Source organism: Haliotis rubra, unplaced genomic scaffold (assembly GCF_003918875.1).
Source record: "Haliotis rubra isolate DU_JTF1 unplaced genomic scaffold, ASM391887v1 Scf894, whole genome shotgun sequence".
NCBI lineage: Eukaryota > Metazoa > Mollusca > Gastropoda > Lepetellida > Haliotidae > Haliotis > Haliotis rubra.
The window spans coordinates 23,999-47,516 of NW_025767628.1; the positions used below are offsets into that span (position 1 = coordinate 23,999).

At 39.2% G+C, this 23,518-nt stretch overlaps 1 protein-coding gene across 2 annotated transcripts; it reads right to left on the reverse strand.

Moving 5' to 3' along the window:
• Positions 1 to 20,337, reverse strand: LOC124263689 (CXXC motif containing zinc binding protein-like). 2 transcript variants are annotated; one of them, XM_046698351.1, is made up of 7 exons: positions 20,298 to 20,337; positions 20,118 to 20,201; positions 15,315 to 15,371; positions 14,802 to 14,883; positions 10,457 to 10,566; positions 8,622 to 8,687; positions 1 to 837 (listed from the first exon to the last, which is right to left on the reverse strand). In XM_046698351.1, exons 1-7 carry the CDS (start codon positions 20,301 to 20,303, stop codon positions 757 to 759), a joined length of 486 nt encoding a protein of 161 aa, XP_046554307.1. In that variant the 5' UTR covers positions 20,304 to 20,337; the 3' UTR covers positions 1 to 756. The 2 variants fall into 2 exon arrangements, with proteins under 2 accessions (XP_046554307.1, XP_046554308.1); XM_046698352.1 differs by lacking the exon at positions 1 to 837 and adding an exon at positions 6,954 to 7,125 and having other exon boundaries at positions 20,298 to 20,326.
• Positions 20,338 to 23,518: the final 3,181 nt, after the last annotated feature.

Here is a 23,518-nt window from a genome sequence, read left to right on the forward strand (position 1 = left end):
GTGTTTTGGATAATGAATACTTTATTCATGTGTAATCTCAAGACACTGACAACAAAGTGGTCAAAATTACAACATACTCCACATTGGAACAACTTTGCATGTACTGATTATCAAAATAAATGATTTTCATTTATTATTATACATTACATAGGGCAAGTGTGTTGCCTTTAAAATTGTTAGTGTAACAGAACCCTTACACATAGATAGAACTCTAGATGCAGTTGCCGTAGATATAGATGAAACTGTACATTACAGACAGAATACTTACATATATATAGAAGTTTACCCTACTGATAGATCCCTTCCTTACAGAAACAACTTCACCCTACAGAGAGAACCCGTACATATAGATAGCACTTTAATCTACAGACAGAACCTTCACACATAGATAGAAGTCTATAATAAAGATAGAACTCTACACATAGCAGCCTTAAATATAGATAGAACCATAACCTACAGACAGAACTCTTACATATTGATAGAACCAACCACTAGGATTGAAGCCTTACTTACAGATAGAACCCTACAATAAAGATTGAAGCTTTACCTAATACAGACAGAATCTAATGCACTGAAGAGTTTTAGTTTGATGCACAAGAAAAAGCTACAAGTACAAGATAACAAACAAACGCATCCTAGCACCCATGTTGGATGGTGAAGACACTTCCTCATGGTGATACAGCATCTCAATACAGCTGAAACAGTTCCTTATCTTCTGTACTTCACATGCTTTACTTAACAACTGATAAACACATGTCACCTTGATGTCACAAACTTATGCTGAAGCTCTGTTATGCTAACTGATGTCTGTTTCCTCTCATCATAGTCATACCACTCCTGTAACATAGAGACACATCAAGTCATGCCACTCCTGTAACACAGACAAACGTCAAGTTATACCACTCCTAAAACAGAGACACATCAAGTCAAACCACTCCTGTAACAGAGAGACACATCAAATCCAACCACTCCTGTAACATAGACACATCAATTTATACCACTCCTAAAACAGAGACACATCAAGTCAAACCACTCCTGTAACATAGACACATCATGTCATACCACTCCTGTAACAAAGAGACACATCAAGTTATACCACTCCTGTAACATAAAGACACATCAAGTCATGCCACTCCTGTAACACAGACACATCAAGTTATACCACTCATGTAACAAACAAACACATCAAGTTATACCATCCCTGTAACATAGAGACACATGTCATACCACTCCTGTAACAAAGAGACACATCAAGTTATACCACTCATGTAACAGAGACACATCAAGTTATACTACTCCTGTAATATACAAACACATCAAGTTATACTACTCCTGTAACAAAGACACACATCAAGTTAAACTACTCCTGTAACATAGAGACACATCAATTTATACCACTCATGTAATATGGAGACACATCAAGTTATACTACTCCTGTAATATACAGACACATCAAGTTATACTACTCCTGTAAGAGAGAGACACATCAAGTTAAACCACTCCTGTAATATAGAGACACATCAAGTTATACTACTCCTGTAACAAAGAGACACATGAAGTTATACTACTCCTGTAACATAGAGACACATTAAGTTATACTTCTCCTGTAACAAAGAGACACATCAAGTTAAACCACCCCTGTAACATAGAGACACATGTCATACCACTCCTGTAACACAGACAAACATCAAGTCATACCACTCCTGTAACAGAGAGACACATCAAATCCAACCACTCCTGTAACATATACACATCAAGTTATACCACTCCTAAAACAGAGACACATCAAGTCAAACCACTCCTGTAACATAGACACATCATGTCATACCACTCCTGTAACAAAGAGACACATCAAGTTATACCACTCCTGTAACATAGAGACACATCAAGTCATGAAACTCCTGTAACACAGACACATCAAGTTATACCACTCATGTAACAAAGAGACACATCAAGTTATACCACTCATGTAACAGAGACACATCAAGTTATACTACTCCTGTAATATAGAGACACATCAAGTTATACAACTCCTGTAACATAGAGACACATCAACTTATACTACTCCTGTAACAGAGAGACACATCAAGTTATACCACTCCTGTAACAAAGAGACACATCAAGTTATACTACTCCTGTAATATAGACACATCAAGTTAAACCACTCCTGAAATATAGAGACACATCAAGTTAAACCACTCCTGTAACAAAGAGACACATCAAGTTATACCATTCCTGTAACATAGAGACACATGTCATACCACTCCTGCAACAAAGAGACACATCAAGTTATACCACTCCTGTAACAAAGAGACACATCAAGTTATACCACCCCTGTAACATAGAGACACATGTCATACCACTCATGTAACAAAGAGACACATCAAGTTATACCACTCCTGTAACAGAGAGACACATCAAGTTATACCATCCCTGTAACATAGAGACACATGTCATACCGCTCCTGTAACAAAGAGACACATCAAGTTATACTACTCCTGTAATATACAAACACATCAGGCTATACTACTCCTGTAACAAAGACACACATCAAGTTAAACTACTCCTGTAACATAGAGACACATCAATTTATACCACTCATGTAATATGGAGACACATCAAGTTATACTACTCCTGTAATATACAGACACATCAAGTTATACTACTCCTGTAATATACAGACACATCAAGTTATACTACTCCTGTAAGAGAGAGACACATCAAGTTAAACCACTCATGTAATATAGAGACACATCAAGTTATACCACTCCTGTAACAAAGAGACACATCAAGTTATACTACTCCTGTAACATACAGACACATCAAGTTATACTACTCCTGTAACATAGAGACACATCAAGTTATACTACTCCTGTAACAAAGAGACACATCAAGTTATACCACTCCTGTAACAAAGAGACACATCAAGTTATACTAATCCTGTAATATACAAACACATCAAGTTATACTACTCCTGTAACAAAGACACACATCAAGTTAAACTACTCCTGTAACATAGAGACACATCAATTTATACCACTCCTGTAATACAGAGACACATCAAGTTAAACCACTCCTGTAACAAAGACACAAATCAAGTTAAACCACTCCTGAAATATAGAGACACACATCAAGTTATACTACTCCTGTAATATACAGACACATCAAGTTATACTACTCCTGTAACAGAGAGACACATCAAGTTATACTACTGTAATATAGAGACAAATCAAGTTATACTACTCCTGTAACATAGACACATCAAGTTATACTACTCCTGTAACATAGACACATCAAGTTATACTACTCCTGTAACATAGACACATCAAGTTATACTACTCCTGTAACATAAAGACACATCAATTTATACCACTCCTGTAACATAGAGACACATCAATGTATACTACTCCTGTAACATAGAAACACATCAAGTTATACTACTCCTGTAACAAAGAGACACATCAAGTCATACTACTCCTGTAACAAAGAGACACATCAAGTTATACTACTCCTGTAACAAAGACACACATCAAGTTATACTACTCCTGTAACAAAGAGACACATCAAGTTATACTACTCCTGTAACAAAGAGACACATCAAGTCATACCACTCCTGTAACATAGAGACACATCAAGTTATACTACTTCTGTAACAAAGAGACACATCAAGCTATACTACTCCTGTAACAAAGAGACAAATCAAGTTATACTACTCCTGTAAGAGAGAGACACATCAAGTTAAACCACTCATGTAATATAGAGACACATCAAGTTATACCACTCCTGTAACAAAGAGACACATCAAGTTATACTACTCCTGTAACATACAGACACATCAAGTTATACTACTCCTGTAACATAGAGACACATCAAGTTATACTACTCCTGTAACAAAGAGACACATCAAGTTATACCACTCCTGTAACAAAGAGACACATCAAGTTATACTAATCCTGTAATATACAAACACATCAAGTTATACTACTCCTGTAACAAAGACACACATCAAGTTAAACTACTCCTGTAACATAGAGACACATCAATTTATACCACTCCTGTAATACAGAGACACATCAAGTTAAACCACTCCTGTAACAAAGACACAAATCAAGTTAAACCACTCCTGAAATATAGAGACACACATCAAGTTATACTACTCCTGTAATATACAGACACATCAAGTTATACTACTCCTGTAACAGAGAGACACATCAAGTTATACTACTGTAATATAGAGACAAATCAAGTTATACTACTCCTGTAACATAGACACATCAAGTTATACTACTCCTGTAACATAGACACATCAAGTTATACTACTCCTGTAACATAGACACATCAAGTTATACTACTCCTGTAACATAAAGACACATCAATTTATACCACTCCTGTAACATAGAGACACATCAATGTATACTACTCCTGTAACATAGAAACACATCAAGTTATACTACTCCTGTAACAAAGAGACACATCAAGTCATACTACTCCTGTAACAAAGAGACACATCAAGTTATACTACTCCTGTAACAAAGACACACATCAAGTTATACTACTCCTGTAACAAAGAGACACATCAAGTTATACTACTCCTGTAACAAAGAGACACATCAAGTCATACCACTCCTGTAACATAGAGACACATCAAGTTATACTACTTCTGTAACAAAGAGACACATCAAGCTATACTACTCCTGTAACAAAGAGACAAATCAAGTTATACTACTCCTGTAATATAGAGACACATCAAGTTATACTACTCCTGTAATATAGAGACATCAAGTTATACAACTCCTGTAACATAGAGACACATCAATTTATACTACTCCTGTAACAAAGAGACACATCAAGTCATACCACTCCTGTAACATACAGACACATCAAGTTATACCACTCCTGTAACAAAGAGACACATCAAGTTATACTACTCCCGTAATATACAGACACATCAAGTTATACTACTCCTGTAATATAGAGACACATCAAGTTATACCACTCCTGTAACATAGAGACACATCAAGTTATACTACTCCTGTAACAGAGAGATACATCAAGTTAAACCACTCCTGTAATATAGAGACACATCAAGTTATACCACTCCTGTAACAAAGAGACACATCAAGTTATACTACTCCTGTAACAAAGACACACATCAAGTTAAACTACTCCTGTAACATAGAGACACATCAATTTATACCACTCCTGTAATACAGAGACACATCAAGTTAAACCACTCCTGTAACAAAGACACACATCAAGTTAAACCACTCCTGAAATATAGAGACACACATCAAGTTATACTACTCCTGTAATATACAGACACATCAAGTTATACTACTCCTGTAACAGAGAGACACATCAAGTTATACTACTGTAATATAGAGACAAATCAAGTTATACTACTCCTGTAACATAGACACATCAAGTTATACTACTCCTGTAACATAGACACATCAAGTTATACTACTCCTGTAACATAGACACATCAAGTTATACTACTCCTGTAACATAAAGACACATCAATTTATACCACTCCTGTAACATAGAGACACATCAATGTATACTACTCCTGTAACATAGAAACACATCAAGTTATACTACTCCTGTAACAAAGAGACACATCAAGTCATACTACTCCTGTAACAAAGAGACACATCAAGTTATACTACTCCTGTAACAAAGACACACATCAAGTTATACTACTCCTGTAACAAAGAGACACATCAAGTTATACTACTCCTGTAACAAAGAGACACATCAAGTCATACCACTCCTGTAACATAGAGACACATCAAGTTATACTACTTCTGTAACAAAGAGACACATCAAGCTATACTACTCCTGTAACAAAGAGACAAATCAAGTTATACTACTCCTGTAATATAGAGACACATCAAGTTATACTACTCCTGTAATATAGAGACATCAAGTTATACAACTCCTGTAACATAGAGACACATCAATTTATACTACTCCTGTAACAAAGAGACACATCAAGTCATACCACTCCTGTAACATACAGACACATCAAGTTATACCACTCCTGTAACAAAGAGACACATCAAGTTATACTACTCCCCGTAATATACAGACACATCAAGTTATACTACTCCTGTAATATAGAGACACATCAAGTTATACCACTCCTGTAACATAGAGACACATCAAGTTATACTACTCCTGTAACAGATAGATACATCAAGTTAAACCACTCCTGTAATATAGAGACACATCAAGTTATACCACTCCTGTAACAAAGAGACACATCAAGTTATACTACTCCTGTAACAAAGACACACATCAAGTTAAACTACTCCTGTAACATAGAGACACATCAATTTATACCACTCCTGTAATACAGAGACACATCAAGTTAAACCACTCCTGTAACAAAGACACACATCAAGTTAAACCACTCCTGAAATATAGAGACACACATCAAGTTATACTACTCCTGTAATATACAGACACATCAAGTTATACTACTCCTGTAACAGAGAGACACATCAAGTTATACTACTGTAATATAGAGACAAATCAAGTTATACTACTCCTGTAACATAGACACATCAAGTTATACTACTCCTGTAACATAGACACATCAAGTTATACTACTCCTGTAACATAAAGACACATCAATTTATACCACTCCTGTAACATAGAGACACATCAATGTATACTACTCCTGTAACATAGAAACACATCAAGCTATACTACTCCTGTAACAAAGAGACACATCAAGTCATACTACTCCTGTAACAAAGAGACACATCAAGTTATACTACTCCTGTAACAAAGACACACATCAAGTTATACTACTCCTGTAACAAAGAGACACATCAAGTTATACTACTCCTGTAACAAAGAGACACATCAAGTCATACCACTCCTGTAACATAGAGACACATCAAGTTATACTACTTCTGTAACAAAGAGACACATCAAGCTATACTACTCCTGTAACAAAGAGACAAATCAAGTTATACTACTCCTGTAATATAGAGACACATCAAGTTATACTACTCCTGTAATATAGAGACATCAAGTTATACAACTCCTGTAACATAGAGACACATCAATTTATACTACTCCTGTAACAAAGAGACACATCAAGTCATACCACTCCTGTAACAAAGAGACACATCAAGTTATACCACTCCTGTAACAAAGAGACACATCAAGTTATACTACTCCCGTAATATACAGACACATCAAGTTATACTACTCCTGTAATATAGAGACACATCAAGTTATACCACTCCTGTAATATAGAGACACATCAAGTTATACTACTCCTGTAACAGAGAGATACATCAAGTTAAACCACTCCTGTAATATAGAGACACATCAAGTTATACCACTCCTGTAACAAAGAGACACATCAAGTTATACTACTCCTGTAATATAGAGACACATCAAGTTATACAACTCCTGTAACATAGAGACACATCAACTTATACTACTCCTGTAACAAAGAGACACATCAAGTTATACCACTCCTGTAACAAAGAGACACATCAAGTTATACTACTCCTGTAATATAGACACATCAAGTTATACCACTCCTGAAATATAGAGACACATCAAGTTATACTACTCCTGTAACAAAGAGACACATCAAGTTAAACTACTCCCGTAATATAGAGACACATCAAGTTATACTACTCCCGTAATATAGAGACACATCAAGTTATACAACTCCTGTAACATAGAGACACATCAAGTTATACTACTCCTGTAACAGAGAGACACATCAAGTTAAACCACTCATGTAATATAGAGACACATCAAGTTATACCACTCCTGTAACAAAGAGACACATCAAGTTATACTACTCCTGTAATATAGAGACACATCAAGTTATACAACTCCTGTAACATAGAGACACATCAACTTATACTACTCCTGTAACAGAGAGACACATCAAGTTATACGACTCCTGTAACAAAGAGACACATCAAGTTATACTACTCCTGTAATATAGAGACACATCAAGTTAAACCACTCCTGTAATATAGAGACACATCAAGTTATACCACTCCTGTAACCTGTAATGGATACTTTAGTTCATACAACTCCAGTAACTTACAGAGAAAACAGTTTATATAGATCACTAACTAATTATCAAGATCACTAACTAATTATCAATTAATCATAAACAAATACTCAAGAAGTAAATATCAGAAAAAATACAAAAATGACATTTCACGTCACTGTGGAGAGGTGACACATTTATGCATGGATTACGAATAGAGGCAGTGTTCTGAACTCAGTTATGAAGCAGCGCATGAATAAAGACACATCTTGTGTATTGTGAGTGAGTGAGTGAGTTAAATTTAACGCCACACTCAGCAATATTCCAGCTATATGGGGGCGGTCTGTAAATAATCAAGTCTGGTTGTGTATTGTGTGGGTACATTAGAACTTTATTTCAGCACAATTGTTCATGCAAGTTATTATCGATGACACAATTTTCAAATTGATATACCACTCCTGTAACAGAGACTCATTAATCTAGAGAACTCACCATCTTTCCTCTCCCTCCTCAGTTGATGTCTGAGAACACTCCTATGCTCACAACCTTTCCACCCCCACCAAATGGTATCGACTGCTATACTAACCTTCTCCCCTAAGTCGATGTCTGAAAACACTGTGCCAGATTCTTCCCCTTCAACACTCCATCCAACCTGCAAGAAAACAATGTGAACTAATTGCAGATTTATATCCACTATTCTGCTGTCAGAACATTCATAAACATACCACAATGTCTGAGTTTTTAAATCATCAAATATTTTATATCAAACCAGTTTTTACACTAGGAATAAAAATTTAGGGTCATGGACATGTTTTTGGGAGTCAACTTCAGTTTGGAACTTTCATCAAGACATCAACTTGTCAACAAAAAACAAGGTATTGCATTTATTGGCAGGTCAGGTATTTAATCAGCACTGAGCAGTTAACTGGCAAACATTTAGTTTTAGAAGTTTAGATTATCTGCCCAGTAGCACTGCGTCAACAATGATGCAAGCATCTAAATTCACTGCTTATTTGAAATAATTTGTGCGTCAAATACACAGTTTTTCTGTATCATGGCAAACACTGTCCAACACTGCATAATTAACAATTTGAAGGACTAGTTTATGAAGTAGAACCCTGCCATTGTCGATAACCTTGTTAATAAAGGTGAAAACTTAACTGGCTTCATCCCCAGTTGTAGATGGTCACCAAGGAGCATGCTTACCCTAGGTGAGAAATATGTAGGCTCCACACCCTGGCAGTCAAGGGTCACCAAGGAGCATGCTTACCCTAGGTGAGAAATATGTAGGCTCCACACCCCGGCAGTCAAAGGTCACCAAGGAGCATGCTTACCCTAGGTGAGAAATATGTAGGCTCCACACCCTGGCAGTCAAGGGTCACCAAGGAGCATGCTTACCCTAGGTGAGAAATATGTAGGCTCCACACCCTGGCAGTCAAGGGTCACCAAGGAGCATGCTTACCCTAGGTGAGAAATATGTAGGCTCCACACCCCGGCAGTCAAAGGTCACCAAGGAGCATGCTTACCCTAGGTGAGAAATATGTAGGCTCCACACCCTGGCAGTCAAGGGTCACCAAGGAGCATGCTTACCCTAGGTGAGAAATATGTAGGCTCCACACCCTGGCAGTCAAGGGTCACCAAGGAGCATGCTTACCCTAGGTGAGAAATATGTAGGCTCCACACCCTGGCAGTCAAAGGTCACCAAGGAGCATGCTTACCCTAGGTGAGAAATATGTAGGCTCCACACCCTGGCAGTCAAAGGTCACCAAGGAGCATGCTTACCCTAGGTGAGAAATATGTAGGCTCCACACCCTGGCAGTCAAGGGTCACCAAGGAGCATGCTTACCCTAGGTGAGAAATATGTAGGCTCCACACCCTGGCAGTCAAAGGTCACCAAGGAGCATGCTTACCCTAGGTGAGAAATATGTAGGCTCCACACCCTGGCAGTCAAAGGGTCACCAAGGAGCATGCTTACCCTAGGTGAGAAATATGTAGGCTCCACACCCGGCAGTCAAAGGTCACCAAGGAGCATGCTTACCCTAGGTGAGAAATATGTAGGCTCCACACCCTGGCAGTCAAGGGTCACCAAGGAGCATGCTTACCCTAGGTGAGAAATATGTAGGCTCCACACCCGGCAGTCAAAGGTCACCAAGGAGCATGCTTACCCTAGGTGAGAAATATGTAGGCTCCACACCCCGGCAGTCAAGGGTCACCAAGGAGCATGCTTACCCTAGGTGAGAAATATGTAGGCTCCACACCCTGGCAGTCAAAGGTCACCAAGGAGCATGCTTACCCTAGGTGAGAAATATGTAGGCTCCACATCCCGGCAGTCAAGGGTCACCAAGGAGCATGCTTACCCTAGGTGAGAAATATGTAGGCTCCACATCCCGGCAGTCAAGGGTCACCAAGGAGCATGCTTACCCTAGGTGAGAAATCTGTGGGCTCCACACCCCGGCAGTCAAAGGTCACCACAGACTTGAACTTGCCAGCATCAGCTATTGTGTATGAAGACAATGTGTCCTTCAGTATGTCTGGAAAGATCATGGAGAAACAGTTGGAAAAGAGACATATCTCTTTCAAACAATAACTGAAATGGTTCATCTGACATTTCATCTTGTAGCAGGATCACTAGCACCCATGTTAAAATTGAACTGTAAGTTACACAAATTTACATGTTCACAGTCAAACCCTTGTTCACTAAAATTTCCTGATTGTTTGTTTGTTATTAAATGCCTCACTCATCAATATTCTAGCTTAATGAGTCTGGATCAGATAATCCTGTGATCAACAGAATGAGCATAGATCACACAATTACACAATTAGGATACTATGACATGTGTCAACCAAGTCAGCAAGCCTGACCACCAAATCCATTAAGTCATCTCTTGCGACAAGCATGGGTTGCTGAAGACCAATTCTAACTGGGATCTTCACAGGTCTGTATACTAAGCAGCATGCACCATCCAATATACATGTAGATGAAAACACAATGGTGTATGTATACATTATCATAAAAAATAGAGAAGTGTGCACAGTAGCACATCTGGCTCTGACAAAGCTAAAGCCAGCTTAAACTGGAAACACTTTGATGAACTTTTCTTTAAACTGTAGCATTCCTAAAAATATAGGCAGGCAATTTGCCGCTGTCAGTAGTAAGTTGGTAATACACCAGATAACATTGTATAGTCCATCCCACCGTCCTTGACGGTCTATTTTTGTGAAGGAGGGTCTCTTAAATAAGTATGGCCGGGGGAAATATTTGAAAAAATAAACTTAACTTGGTTTGAATGAAGAGTTCTAGTTTTTGGGACTGGCAGCCAGTCCTTGGACAGACCACATTTAAAAACTATTTTATACACTGCAGACAACCTCCAAAAAGCTGAGAAAAAGGCTCCCTGTTTAGGGTGGAAGGCCCAAACTTCCTGGAGTGATGGGAAGAAGACAGGGATTCCCACCCACTCTGCACCCAGGGAGGTGTTCTGACCACTCTTAGAGGTGGAGGTGCTATGAGGTGGATGACGGAGGATGAGATGGAAGGATTCATATGAGCACCTAACTGTGGGTAGCAGCTACATCTGGTAGGAGAGCGGAGGCACCTGGCAGGTGAGTGGTAGACTTGTATGCTGCTTCCACGGCAGAGGTGTGAAATTGTCTGATGAGGTGCCCTGACGGAAAGGACATCTTGCCCAGGCCACTGAACTTAAGGCATCAACATGATCAATGAAGGTGTCGCATAGTGGACTCAGTTTTAGTCTCAGGTCTAAGCGCAACTGTCAGATTAATACAAGGTGATGAAGCAGGAGAGAAATGGGGAGACATCCTGTGATGAGCTACTTGAATTTTTCTTTTGGGGACTACTTTAAGATAAGTGAGGAAGTCTGTGATGTATAAAGAGATGAACCTTCATGAGGGGAGACAGTTTGACAGTCCTAACAGAGGGAGTGGCTGATTTCATGACTTGCTGCTACCTGGAAGCACAGTGGCTGAGTGGGTTAGGTGGCTGACTTTGTATGCTGGTGATTAGGTGCCTGACTCTGAGGGTGTGGGTTTGAATCCCAGATGGGACTCAGCCCTACAAAGTACTAAAATCTGTACTTTACTGAGAAAGTGTAATCCCAAATATAAAATGTGTTGCAGCTATATCACTGAACACCAACATCTGTCACAACGGAAAAGAAACCAACTGAAGTCTAGACATTTGTATTGTGATGTCACAGTGAACAAATGAACAAGTGAGTAAAAATATATTTCATAAGGCAAGGAAGATAATTTACTCAGTAATATGAAGGAAAGTTGCAACAAATACAAAAATCATTCATATTCATGTTATGGATGGACAGCATAGCAAACAATCTCAAACCAGACTGAAAACTAATTAATAAAGGACTGGTTTGTTGAAAATGAGGTTAGTTATCTTTCACATCTTTTGTGGAAACAAAGAGAACAATGACACATAGGTGGCATGTCTTCCAAGACTAGATGTCACAGAAGTCATGTTGGGTACTTAAGACGCTACTAGATTGTCATTTCATGACAAATGTTGCGTGTTCCATACATCTATTTTGACAGTGATCTGGTAATTCAGTCAGATACAAGGAGGAAACTCAATATTTTACTAGCAGACGTCAGTTGACATTGCCAGTGGAACCTCAAAGTGAATCTTGCAGTTGTGCCAAATTTCACAATACATAACGAAACATACCATTGATACAGAAGATTTACTGGTTATCATAACCCTTTAAAGGATGCAAACAACAAACTTCGATTTCCGTGAACATGCCTTTGCTCATTCTGTGTGGTCTGCTGAATAACTAGGTGTGGAAACTTGATCAGTAGAACCAAGGACAGTGATATAGTGGAGTAACGTGTTGCCCGATGTCTGATTATCAAACTCACAAGTATGATGTGGGTCTACTTCTGCTGCTGTCAGGACCTGGGTGCCGTTCCACTAACCGATCTTAGCCTTACGCCAATCGTAAACCCCTAAAATCCCAATCTTAGCGTTGCGTTAAGATCGGCATACTGTTCCGCTAACCAATCTTACCCAAGTCAATGCTTAAGTTAAGATCCAAAGTCTAAGTTGCTCATGACCAACCTAGGAATTGCTAAAATCAAAATGGTGGCTTTCATATTCTATGTGAAGAAGAGCGAGCATTTCACCATGAACGCCCCCTAAAACTCCCCATGAAATGAATTTGTTTATTTCTGTGATGTAAATAAACACAGCACTGAAGCCTTACACATGTAAGGCCAGTCAGACCACTGTCGTCATGGCAACACAGCCGAGGGAGTCGGTGTAATACATTTGTACAACAATCTTGCAACGTCATGGTTAAGAATAGGGATGGGTCATGAAGTGGACAATGTCCTGAAACAAACAAAAAGATATAAATATGTTTGATTCACATGGGCTTATTTGGTGGGGGATTCTAAAGGCAGGCCGCGTGTTTTTCAAGACCACTGACAGATTCTAGATATGTTATAGAGGATGCCTCATCACGCATTGTTTATTCTGATCGACAAGGTTCAGCCACATATTATATATGCCTGATACCCAGCGTTCACACGCACTTGCACCTGAAACCAAAGTGCTCACTACCCTAATATTTTGCTTGAGTTTTTTTTCTCCACGTTTAAAATTCGTTCCAAAACTACTTCCATCGTCTTCTAGACTATGCAAAGGGAGATAACTCGTGCTTCGCATTTCTCTATCTCTCGCACGAAAGAGTCTTGATCTAAGCTTGGATGATCAGATCATAAGATTGGGACCGGCTACGATCGGCCTAATATCGATTTGTGGAATAGGTGTAACTTTTAGCTAAGATGATTGTAAAATTGGCATAACTTTCTAAGATTGATCTTAGATAAGATCGGTTAGTGGACGGCACCCTGCCTGGTTGTGTGTCTGTCATAAGAACTACACATACAGACTGATGTGTAGGAGACAAGATGGAAGCAGGCCAGGACCTGCCTGGTTGTGTGTCTGTCATAAGAACTACACATTCAGACTGATGTACTAGGAGACGAGATGGAAGCAGGCCAGGACCTGCCTGGTTGTGTGTCTGTCATAAGAACTACACATTCAGACTGATGTACTAGGAGACGAGATGGAAGCAGGCCAGGACCTGCCTGGTTGTGTGTCTGTCATAAGAACTACACATCCAGACTGATGTACTAGGGGACGAGATGGAAGCAGGCCAGGACCTGCCTGGTTGTGTGTCTGTCATAAGAACTACACATTCAGACTGATGTGTAGGAGACGAGATGGAAGCAGGCCAGGACCTGCCTGGTTGTGTGTCTGTCATAAGAACTACACATTCAGACTGATGTACTAGGAGACGAGATGGAAGCAGGCCAGGACCTGCCTGGTTGTGTGTCTGTCATAAGAACTACACATTCAGACTGATGTACTAGGAGACGAGATGGAAGCAGGCCAGGACCTGCCTGGTTGTGTGTCTGTCATAAGAACTACACATTCAGACTGATGTGTAGGAGACGAGATGGAAGCAGGCCAGGACCTGCCTGGTTGTGTGTCTGTCATAAGAACTACACATTCAGACTGATGTACTAGGAGACGAGATGGAAGCAGGCCAGGACCTGCCTGGTTGTGTGTCTGTCATAAGAACTACACATTCAGACTGATGTGTAGGAGACGAGATGGAAGGAGGTGTTGTATTTGTTCTATAAGGAGGGGCTGAAGGTAACGAGGCTGCACTGGATACATCCTCACAGACACACTGCATAACAAAGTAGCCACAAAACTTACCTATGGAATTTTCTCTCTTGCATAACTTGCACCTGAGGACGACACTGGCTGAGCCTCTGCCTCCTGTGAGAGGGGCGCTATCCTGGAACAGACACATACCAGTAGTCACCAGCTGACAGCTTGCTTCACATGCTTCATTGGTAATCACTTTATTACAATCTAGGTTAAAATGTCACTGAACAAAAACAAATGACCAGCAAGCGCTGTCTCAAGAAACAACACTATTTCGTGATTGGTTGATTCTGTCGTGGAACTGAAAACAGAATATCATAGTCAGATTGGATGTGTGATAAATACCTTGTCAACTGGTCAAGCCACAATCATTTGTTTTCAATATCCCTTTGCTTTTATCTGAGGTGATCTTTGGATCTTTTATCAAGGTTGTACTGGATAGATTTGCAAAAACATTTCCCGTAGGAAGGACATACAAACAGAAAGAAAACTTCAAGGAATCCATGAGACAAGAGAGAATAACTGTCATTTCTGTATGGTCAGCATTTCGTGTATACTCACTGTCAAGGTGAGGTAGATAAAGTCGGCAGTCTCTTCCCCACAGTTCAGACATCTTAGCTGAAGGACAATCAAGTAAAGCTGTTAGTAAAGCAAGTAAGTGTAAACCATTTTGATATATCTTTATTACACTCTGTATCGGGCATCCCGGAATACACAGTGCATTCTAATCTGCGTTCCGAATATCTGCTGGCCCACTAGTAATTGTGCTAGTGACATTTGTGGACATTCTCATCAATACATTCTTAATTTTCAAACAACATAGTCATTTAAGCTGTCATATACTGTCAAAGTATGTTGCAATTATATTTAATAGTTTATCAGAAATCCATGCAAAGTAGTAAACAGGGCTTTTCCTTTTCACAGATTATGACTGCTGTACCTGTACAATCATTATTAACAATGCGTGTAACAGTCTGGCTGAGAACAACCACATACCCAACACAGCGTCAGCCCGGGAAAGCAAAATTTCAATATTCCCTATTCCCGGCAAAGCGAAAACCAAACTTGTGCTTAAAGTGCCGCGCAAGCGAATTGTTGTGAAAACATCAGAGTACCATACTTGAGATTAGCGCGCAACCCCAATACTCGATCTCTGAGCCTCTTAACTGAGATGAAGTTTCCTGTTAGCTGAGTAAGCTGAGTTGAGGCCTAACTGAATGGGAGTTGTTTCTTATAAATACAATAAATGAATAAGTCGAGCTCTTTTACATGTCTAACAAAGATCAAACAATTAAGGTAATTAAAGAGCTCTCTGTATTTTTCTTTATCAAAATGGCAAATGCGCATATTTTTTAAAAATAATTATTTTTCATTTTCATGAGGTAACATGGATTACACTTTATGGAGACATCATACTAAACAAAAATTCTAAAAAACACTAAACCATATAAAGATATGTTCTGGGTATGGACGAAAGGGGCAATACCTTATGTTGAAAATGTAATCTGTATAGTTCACACAAGATGAATATTTACTTTGAAATATTCACTCAAAATGTTATACTATCATTGGAGACATGCACATTTTGGTGACTCTACCCTGAACTTTTTACCCTGACTCACACAGATAAATAACAAACCATTAACAATTTCTATGCCTCAGGTACCTACCAAGCCTGTCGCCAAATATAAACATGAAATAAGCAGTTGAAATCAGTCAAAAAGTGTTATTTAATGCGGAGACACATAAAATTACAAATGGTGCACATTTCGTGAGAATAGGTGTTAAATATCGGTGTAGGAAAACCCTCTGAGAAAAGTATTGGAGCTGTGTAGTTGCCGGATGCAAAGCGTCAATGGTTACCATCAATGATGATCCATCAATTTGACTTATAGGTGAGCAGTCTGTGACTCAAACATTTATCATTATTTACTTATTAAATTTCTACCATGACTATGGTATCAGACGACGACTCACATTTCTTTGTTTTCTTATATATCGAGAGTCCCGGGAACTCTTAATTCAGTGTTCACTGTAGCTTGACCGTTCCCACGAAAGCGACACCTAAATTGAGGAGGTTTGGTCCAGATTTCACTTTCCTGGGCCATAACCCCCAACACAAGCATATAGTACTAAGCAGCTAATTACACAGAATTACACAAAATATGTGGCTGAGAAGTAGAGCTTGCACACACACTATGATGAGGGCTTGCAATATGTTATGTCAACAAACCCTCCTGGATAGTGAACTTCATAAGATACTTCATACATAAATTATATCTCCATTCTTCACAATCCTCATAATGACAGGCAAGTCCAGACTGGATAATCAAGAATGCCGGCATTGACCATAGGCTCCATACTTATTGAAGATTACATAAGTAAGCAATGTAATGTCAAACTCTGAAACAAAGCCGGTGCTAACCAGTAACCTGGCAGTCTGGTGTTCTGAGCTAGCTGATTGTTTAATGGCAGCTCCCTTTATCTAGGTTCACAATCAAACTTCCTCTTGGCACTTTTGTAACCACTGGAACAAGGCTATGATTTCATTCCTTTATACCACATACCTTTCAGGCCCATTTCCACCTGTTTACACATGCACCAGGTACTACAGTGGAATAAAGCAGGCTGTGTTATCTTGAATAGTATTTTCAATTTTCCATTTTAAACGATGGGAAGTGCAACAATGACAAATTTTATGGATAGCAACTTCTTTTATTACATGAGTGTTATGTTTCGATACACGTTCTTGTACTGTTGTCAAGCAGTAATGCTCCCTGCTTGACAACAGGATCTGTACCAAAACGTTGCACTCACAAAATGAAAGAAATTGTTGCCCATAAAATTTGTTATTATTGTATTTCACTGTTTCCATGAACTTATATTTCTTACTGCCTAAATGATTTGCAGTCAGTTCTCCAAATCCTTCCACTTTTCCTCAAATATTACAGAACATAAGGATTAGAGTTTCTTCATAATGAATATAATCTCTTCTGTCCTGGGTAGTTCTAAACATGCATGTTTTCACCTCCTCCTTGATGTCATTGCTGACATTACTAACACATGGCCTTCATCACATTTACAGCTTTTGTGTTAGCAGAACAACTGATCAACGATCCCATCACTGTCACAGACAGCAAATTCAGTACCTCCAGTACTGTTCTGCATGTCTCATAGAAGGTTTTCATAGATGGATGCTACTGAACTGACCTTTTCATTCATACATTTCATGTTTTTTCCACATGAACAATTTGTCCACAATCACTAGTGACATATTTAGAATTTCACTATCACTTTGAGTGAGTTCAGTGAAGTATGAACTTTCACAGAGTGAAAAAGAGAGTAATTTATTTCCCCAAAAGGACAGATGACATGAGCAACATGACAAATATATTCAAATAATGTCATCATTAGATGCAAAAGTTCTGTCAAGAACTATCTGAGTAAGTCGGTCACAATGACAGCACTCGTTACATTTACAGGGATATTCCCAAATAAAGGCTTCCAAAGGGCATCTGCTGTTTTTTGGTCAGTTTTAGTTGAAGAAATTAATGAACATGTGCCCTTTCATATATGCATATATATATGTATATAAATATTGTCTCAAGGTTATGTCCGCAGTCTTTACAGATAGTAGCCCAGTCTCATGTTACATTCAGTTGCGTCCGCTGGCAATCATCTTACTGTAGCTGATGAGACCAAGGTGGCAGTGATAGACTGCTGGGTAGAAGCCATAGCTCAGTGCCCCTTCAGCAAACCTGTGACAATTATTACAACTATTAATCATCAGTAATCATTGTCCGGGCATTGGAAAGTGATCATAAAGATGCTTCAAACAGATACTGAGGTAAATTTGTTGATTGCTGTAGACTGTCATTGTCAGGGCAGACAAGGAACAAGTCAATACTATGATTGTCCTGATGTCTATTTCTTCATCTGGATGGGTCCAAAGGAAGTGTCAAACATGCTGTCAAACTTTGTGACTTTTCCTGGTGTTTGCTAAAATGCTCATTTCAAGATAAATGTGTCTGTCTCAACAGAAACAATGCTTCTATATTTATTCATGCTGGGGAATTCCCAGGGATTTTCCCAGCAATTTGGAAGTAGTTTGTCAGTGTTAACTTCATTTACTCAACTAAGTCCTGTGAAAAAAATGTATGAATGTCAAAATGTGTCATACATATACATATCCCAAAGAGAGCTGAATTCGACTTTCTGGTGATTTCGACGATTGCATTGCTCGCGCTATATTGGGGAAGTTCGTGTACGATCAGAGTACACAAGCAGTTTCATCGGCAGGGTGGATGAAGTTTTATTGACAACGGATATCCGGAAGTTAAGTTACATAAAAAGCAAACAAACATCCATATTATTTACCCAAGATCGTTAATACCACGATCAATAAAATCAATTGCCTGTATAACATAAAATAGCAAGCGAAATTTCAGTAAGAACAGTCGTCTGCTAGTGACCTGCAATATGTAAATAGGAAGCCTCATGATCACAACACTCCCTCGCAGTGTGGAGCGAAAAGTATGGCTCATCGTCGAAAACCCATACAAAATACCCGGATGTGGAGATCGAGCGCCAACAGTTTCGCCGTTACGATGTCATGAACGCTATTTTTGTAGGGACCACTTGATATTTTTTCGTGAAATAGATGAATATATCCTTTATCACTCAAGGTTAGTGAAATACAAACTTTACATGATAGTAAGATAAAACTTAAGTTTTTGACTTATATCGTCGAAAACCCCTGACACCGGGATATAGTTTGGCAGTCATGAGACCAGCTGATCTAGAGCAAAACCTGTGTAACGTGTAAACATGTGTAAACATTATTACACTGTGACCACTCTATACATCCATCGAACAAGTGTTTCACATCGATGGTCCCTGTTAATGGCACGAGAAGAGACTTTGATGTCTCATCAAGGCATGCTGGATTGGCAAATGGTGCCTATTCAAGTCAAGCTGTGTTTGATAAAAAAGCCGATCTTTCATAGCCCTACAGCACAGTAAAAGGCATGCACAACGATAAAGCATGATATATATTTAAATGTGAACGTAGCTCATATTGAATTTCACTGTGAAGCTTTACCTAAAACCTTGATGTTTGATCTAAAGTGGTCCCCAACCCTGAGGATCGTGAAGGGGTGTTTGATCGCAAGGGTTACACTAACTTACCGGCTTACAGCTAAGTGGAATGATCTCAAACGGGAGATAGATCGGAGAGCGGATCCAAGGGACAATACTAAATATGTGTAACCTACCCTCACCCTTATACTTGTAACTTACCCAAACGGGGCGAATCTTGTCACCCATTGATGTGCTCACGAAAACGGTAAACGTCAACAAAGTTACCTTCAAATACCATCGGAAATCCTCGTCTACGGCTTTCAAGTTGGTGACATTTTCAAACTGGGCACTGAACTGGAGGGAAATTTTCTGTTGAAGAAGAGTTTAAAATATAAAAGTTTGAAAACTTAACTTAAGTGAGTTATTTGAATATGACTGTGGACTTATTGTGCTTGGATGACTTACCACCATTTTGAATACACGATAAGGGGAGACAATTCGGACTGTGTTGTCACAGTAGTAGAGCAACTTGTTCAAACATAGATTCTGCAGCAAAAAATCTGGTTCAAACGTATAAACGTGTTAGAAAGATATGGTAGGCTTTTCATTTGTACCACTTTTACTTGAACTGTTCTGATAATTTACACAATAACAATAAAATGTTCTACACGTTACAAAATATTTTGTATCATAAAATTTGCTCGAAGTATTTGTTGTAGCAGAGAACAGAATCAGTCTACTTTTCCCGTAGTTCTTCGACGCGGGACCGACAACGCTAACTCGTTGTTTTCACAAGCGTTTTCGTTGTATACGTACATATGTAAAATATGATTCACTTAGGCAATATATAAAATGTCTAGATATTTTACTAACTGACTGAAATATCTGTCCCTATTATCTAAACGATTTACTCAAAGGCACAACATCACAATAAACTAATGATACAAGGATTACACATTTTACACTCTGACAGTAACATACTCCCGATTTGACAGGCAAGCAAAATGTTCAAGTGAAATCGATAGTTTTTGTTACAAGCCTAAATAATGTAATTGAAATTCGCACAATATGAAGCAAAGAACTTACGGAAAATTCGTCACGCTTCTTATCGAAACGAAACACTGAGATACCCCAAATGGATATCCAAGACGAAACTGTATTTTATCTTTGTTGATCAACATGAGGATATTCTCTCAACTGTCCACGTGGATGGCGCAGCATAGCTAGATGGCGAACCATCGAACTTTCTAGTCTGGGAAGAAAAACAATAGGCTATCAAAGGCAACAATATTAGTCCCGGTGAATTGTCGGAGATAGTACCCCTTAACGGCGTTCGGCCCAAACACGATAATGTTTCTAGAACTGTTTGTGTGATAGAAAACACCTTCATCTTACACATTTGTTTGTATTATCATCTGATTGATCTGTCTGTATCACGAGAAAAACACCTTCACTTAGGATCTGTTGGTATTATAAACAATACACCTTCATATTTAATGGTTGTTTGTATTATCAAGTAAACCCATTGATTTACATGTATTTGTATTATCTAGAAAACACGTCCTTCTTTTAGATATGTTGTATTTTAAAGAAAACATCTTCATGTTATTGAAGAATACTCCGTTCGATTAGATCTGTTGTAGTATTTTAAAGAAACATCACATTGAAGGTCTGTTTGTATTATCAAGAAAATACACTCTTCTTATAGCGCTATTGTATAAAAAAAACAAACCTTCATAATATAGGTGTGCTTATATTAATGATGTATCTGACAGATCAATTCTTACTATCAGCAGAACCTTCTTTCAGCTCTTTGATATGTTTGTATCGGGGATTTACCTTCACAATATAGATGACATACACTAATACAAATAAACACTAAACAGACGATGACGTGAGTATTACAAACACTAAAGTACAGCAGCATAAAAGCTCGTTAAAGTGTATATCGATGTTTTCTGTTGGAATGCAACCTTTGAAAGCCAGTGCCACGCATGAGCAGTTAGGTCCGGTGAGATGCAGCAGTGGACTGTGTCCTGTTTCATTTGTTGAGGGTAAATATCACATGACTTATTTACATGCATGGAATTAGTGCTATGTACATGGCGTCGGTCATCAATACATGGTCAACAACGTCACAAAGCGAGTGAAACACGGGTGGATCAGTACATAACATATCATTCTCAGAGTGGGTGCTCGTGTTTGTCTGTCTCTGAGTGTATGGGTGTATATGTGAGTGCGTGCGCACGCGCGAAACTGGTCACAAAGTGATCACTGAATCATCTGTAAATGTCTGAACTTTACGGACGTTTAAGCTTGTTTTCAAAAAGTGAGCTGGACATTATGTCACCAGACCCACTGTGATAAAATGCAACCATACATAGGGACACACGGTCGGCAGTTTGGAAATGGCCGTCTCATCCGTTGTCAGCTATCTCTCATGAATTATTGGCACTGCCGACCAACAAACAATAGACGCCTGAATAAGTTGCGCTTGTATTGATTCCTACACAGTGTAGCCCAAACCTGCCGGCCTCAAGTACGTAGGTCATTGTTCATGTATTAGGTTTTACTCTCTACCAGGATAAAGACCAGACTCATTCAGAAAAGACTTATTGCCTTCTATCACATGTTCAGTAATTTCAGATGAAGAGTAAGTTTATGTTATTCGTTATACAACTATATTACCTATAGGCAAGCAATATCACGAAGACTGGCAAAATGTATTTTCTCAACAAGTTTCTAAATTTATGACGGCGGTCTGCAAAAAATCGAATCTGAAGCAGACATCATTGATTTGCGCAACGGGTATCCGATGATTTGTGTCAACGATCCCATGAGTCGCCTCTTACGACAATCATGGATTGCTGAAGATCCATATATATAGTGTATAGGTTATCGATCCTGAGTCGTCGGCAATTACGTTTGAACCACTAGCCTGTCCCAACACTTAAACCACTAGCCTGTCCCTACACTTGAACCACTAGTCCGTCCCTACACTTGAACCACTAGCCTGTCCATACACTTGAACCACTAGCCTGTCCCAACACTTGAACCACTAGCCTCTCCCTACACTTGAACCACTAGCCAGTCCATACACTTGAACCACTAGCCTGTCCATGCACTTGAACCACTAGCCTGTCCCCACACTTGAACCACTAGCCTGTCCCAACACTTGAACCACTAGCCTGTCCCTACACTTGAACCACTAGCCTGTCCCTACACTTGAACCACTAGCCTGTCCCAAACCTTGAACCACTAGTCTGTCCCTACACTTGAACCACTAGCCTGTCCCTACACTTGAACCACTAGCCTGTCCCCACACTTGAACCACTAGCCTGTCCCAACACTTGAACCACTAGCCTGTCCCAACACTTGAACCACAAGCCTGTCCCTACACTTGAACCACTAGCCTGTCCCTACACTTGAACCACTAGCTGGTCCCTACACTTGAACCACTAGCTGGTCCCTACACTTGAACCACTAGCCTGTCCCTACACTTGAACCACTAGCCTGTCCATACACTTGAACCACAAGCCTGCCCCAACACTTGAACCAGTAGCCTGTCCCAACACTTGAACCACTAGCCTGTCCATACACTTGAACCACTAGCTGGTCCCTACACTTGAACCACTAGCCGGTCCCTACACTTGAACCACTAGCCTGTCCCTACACTTGAACCACTA

Coding starts and splice junctions, on each gene's coding strand:
- LOC124263689 (XM_046698351.1), bottom strand. Junction 8,688..10,456: donor CCACAGATTTCTCACCTAGG/GTAAGCATGCTC, acceptor GTTTTCTTGCAG/GTTGGATGGAGTGTTGAAGG. Junction 838..8,621: donor ACATCGACTTAGGGGAGAAG/GTTAGTATAGCA, acceptor TCTATGTTACAG/GAGTGGTATGACTATGATGA.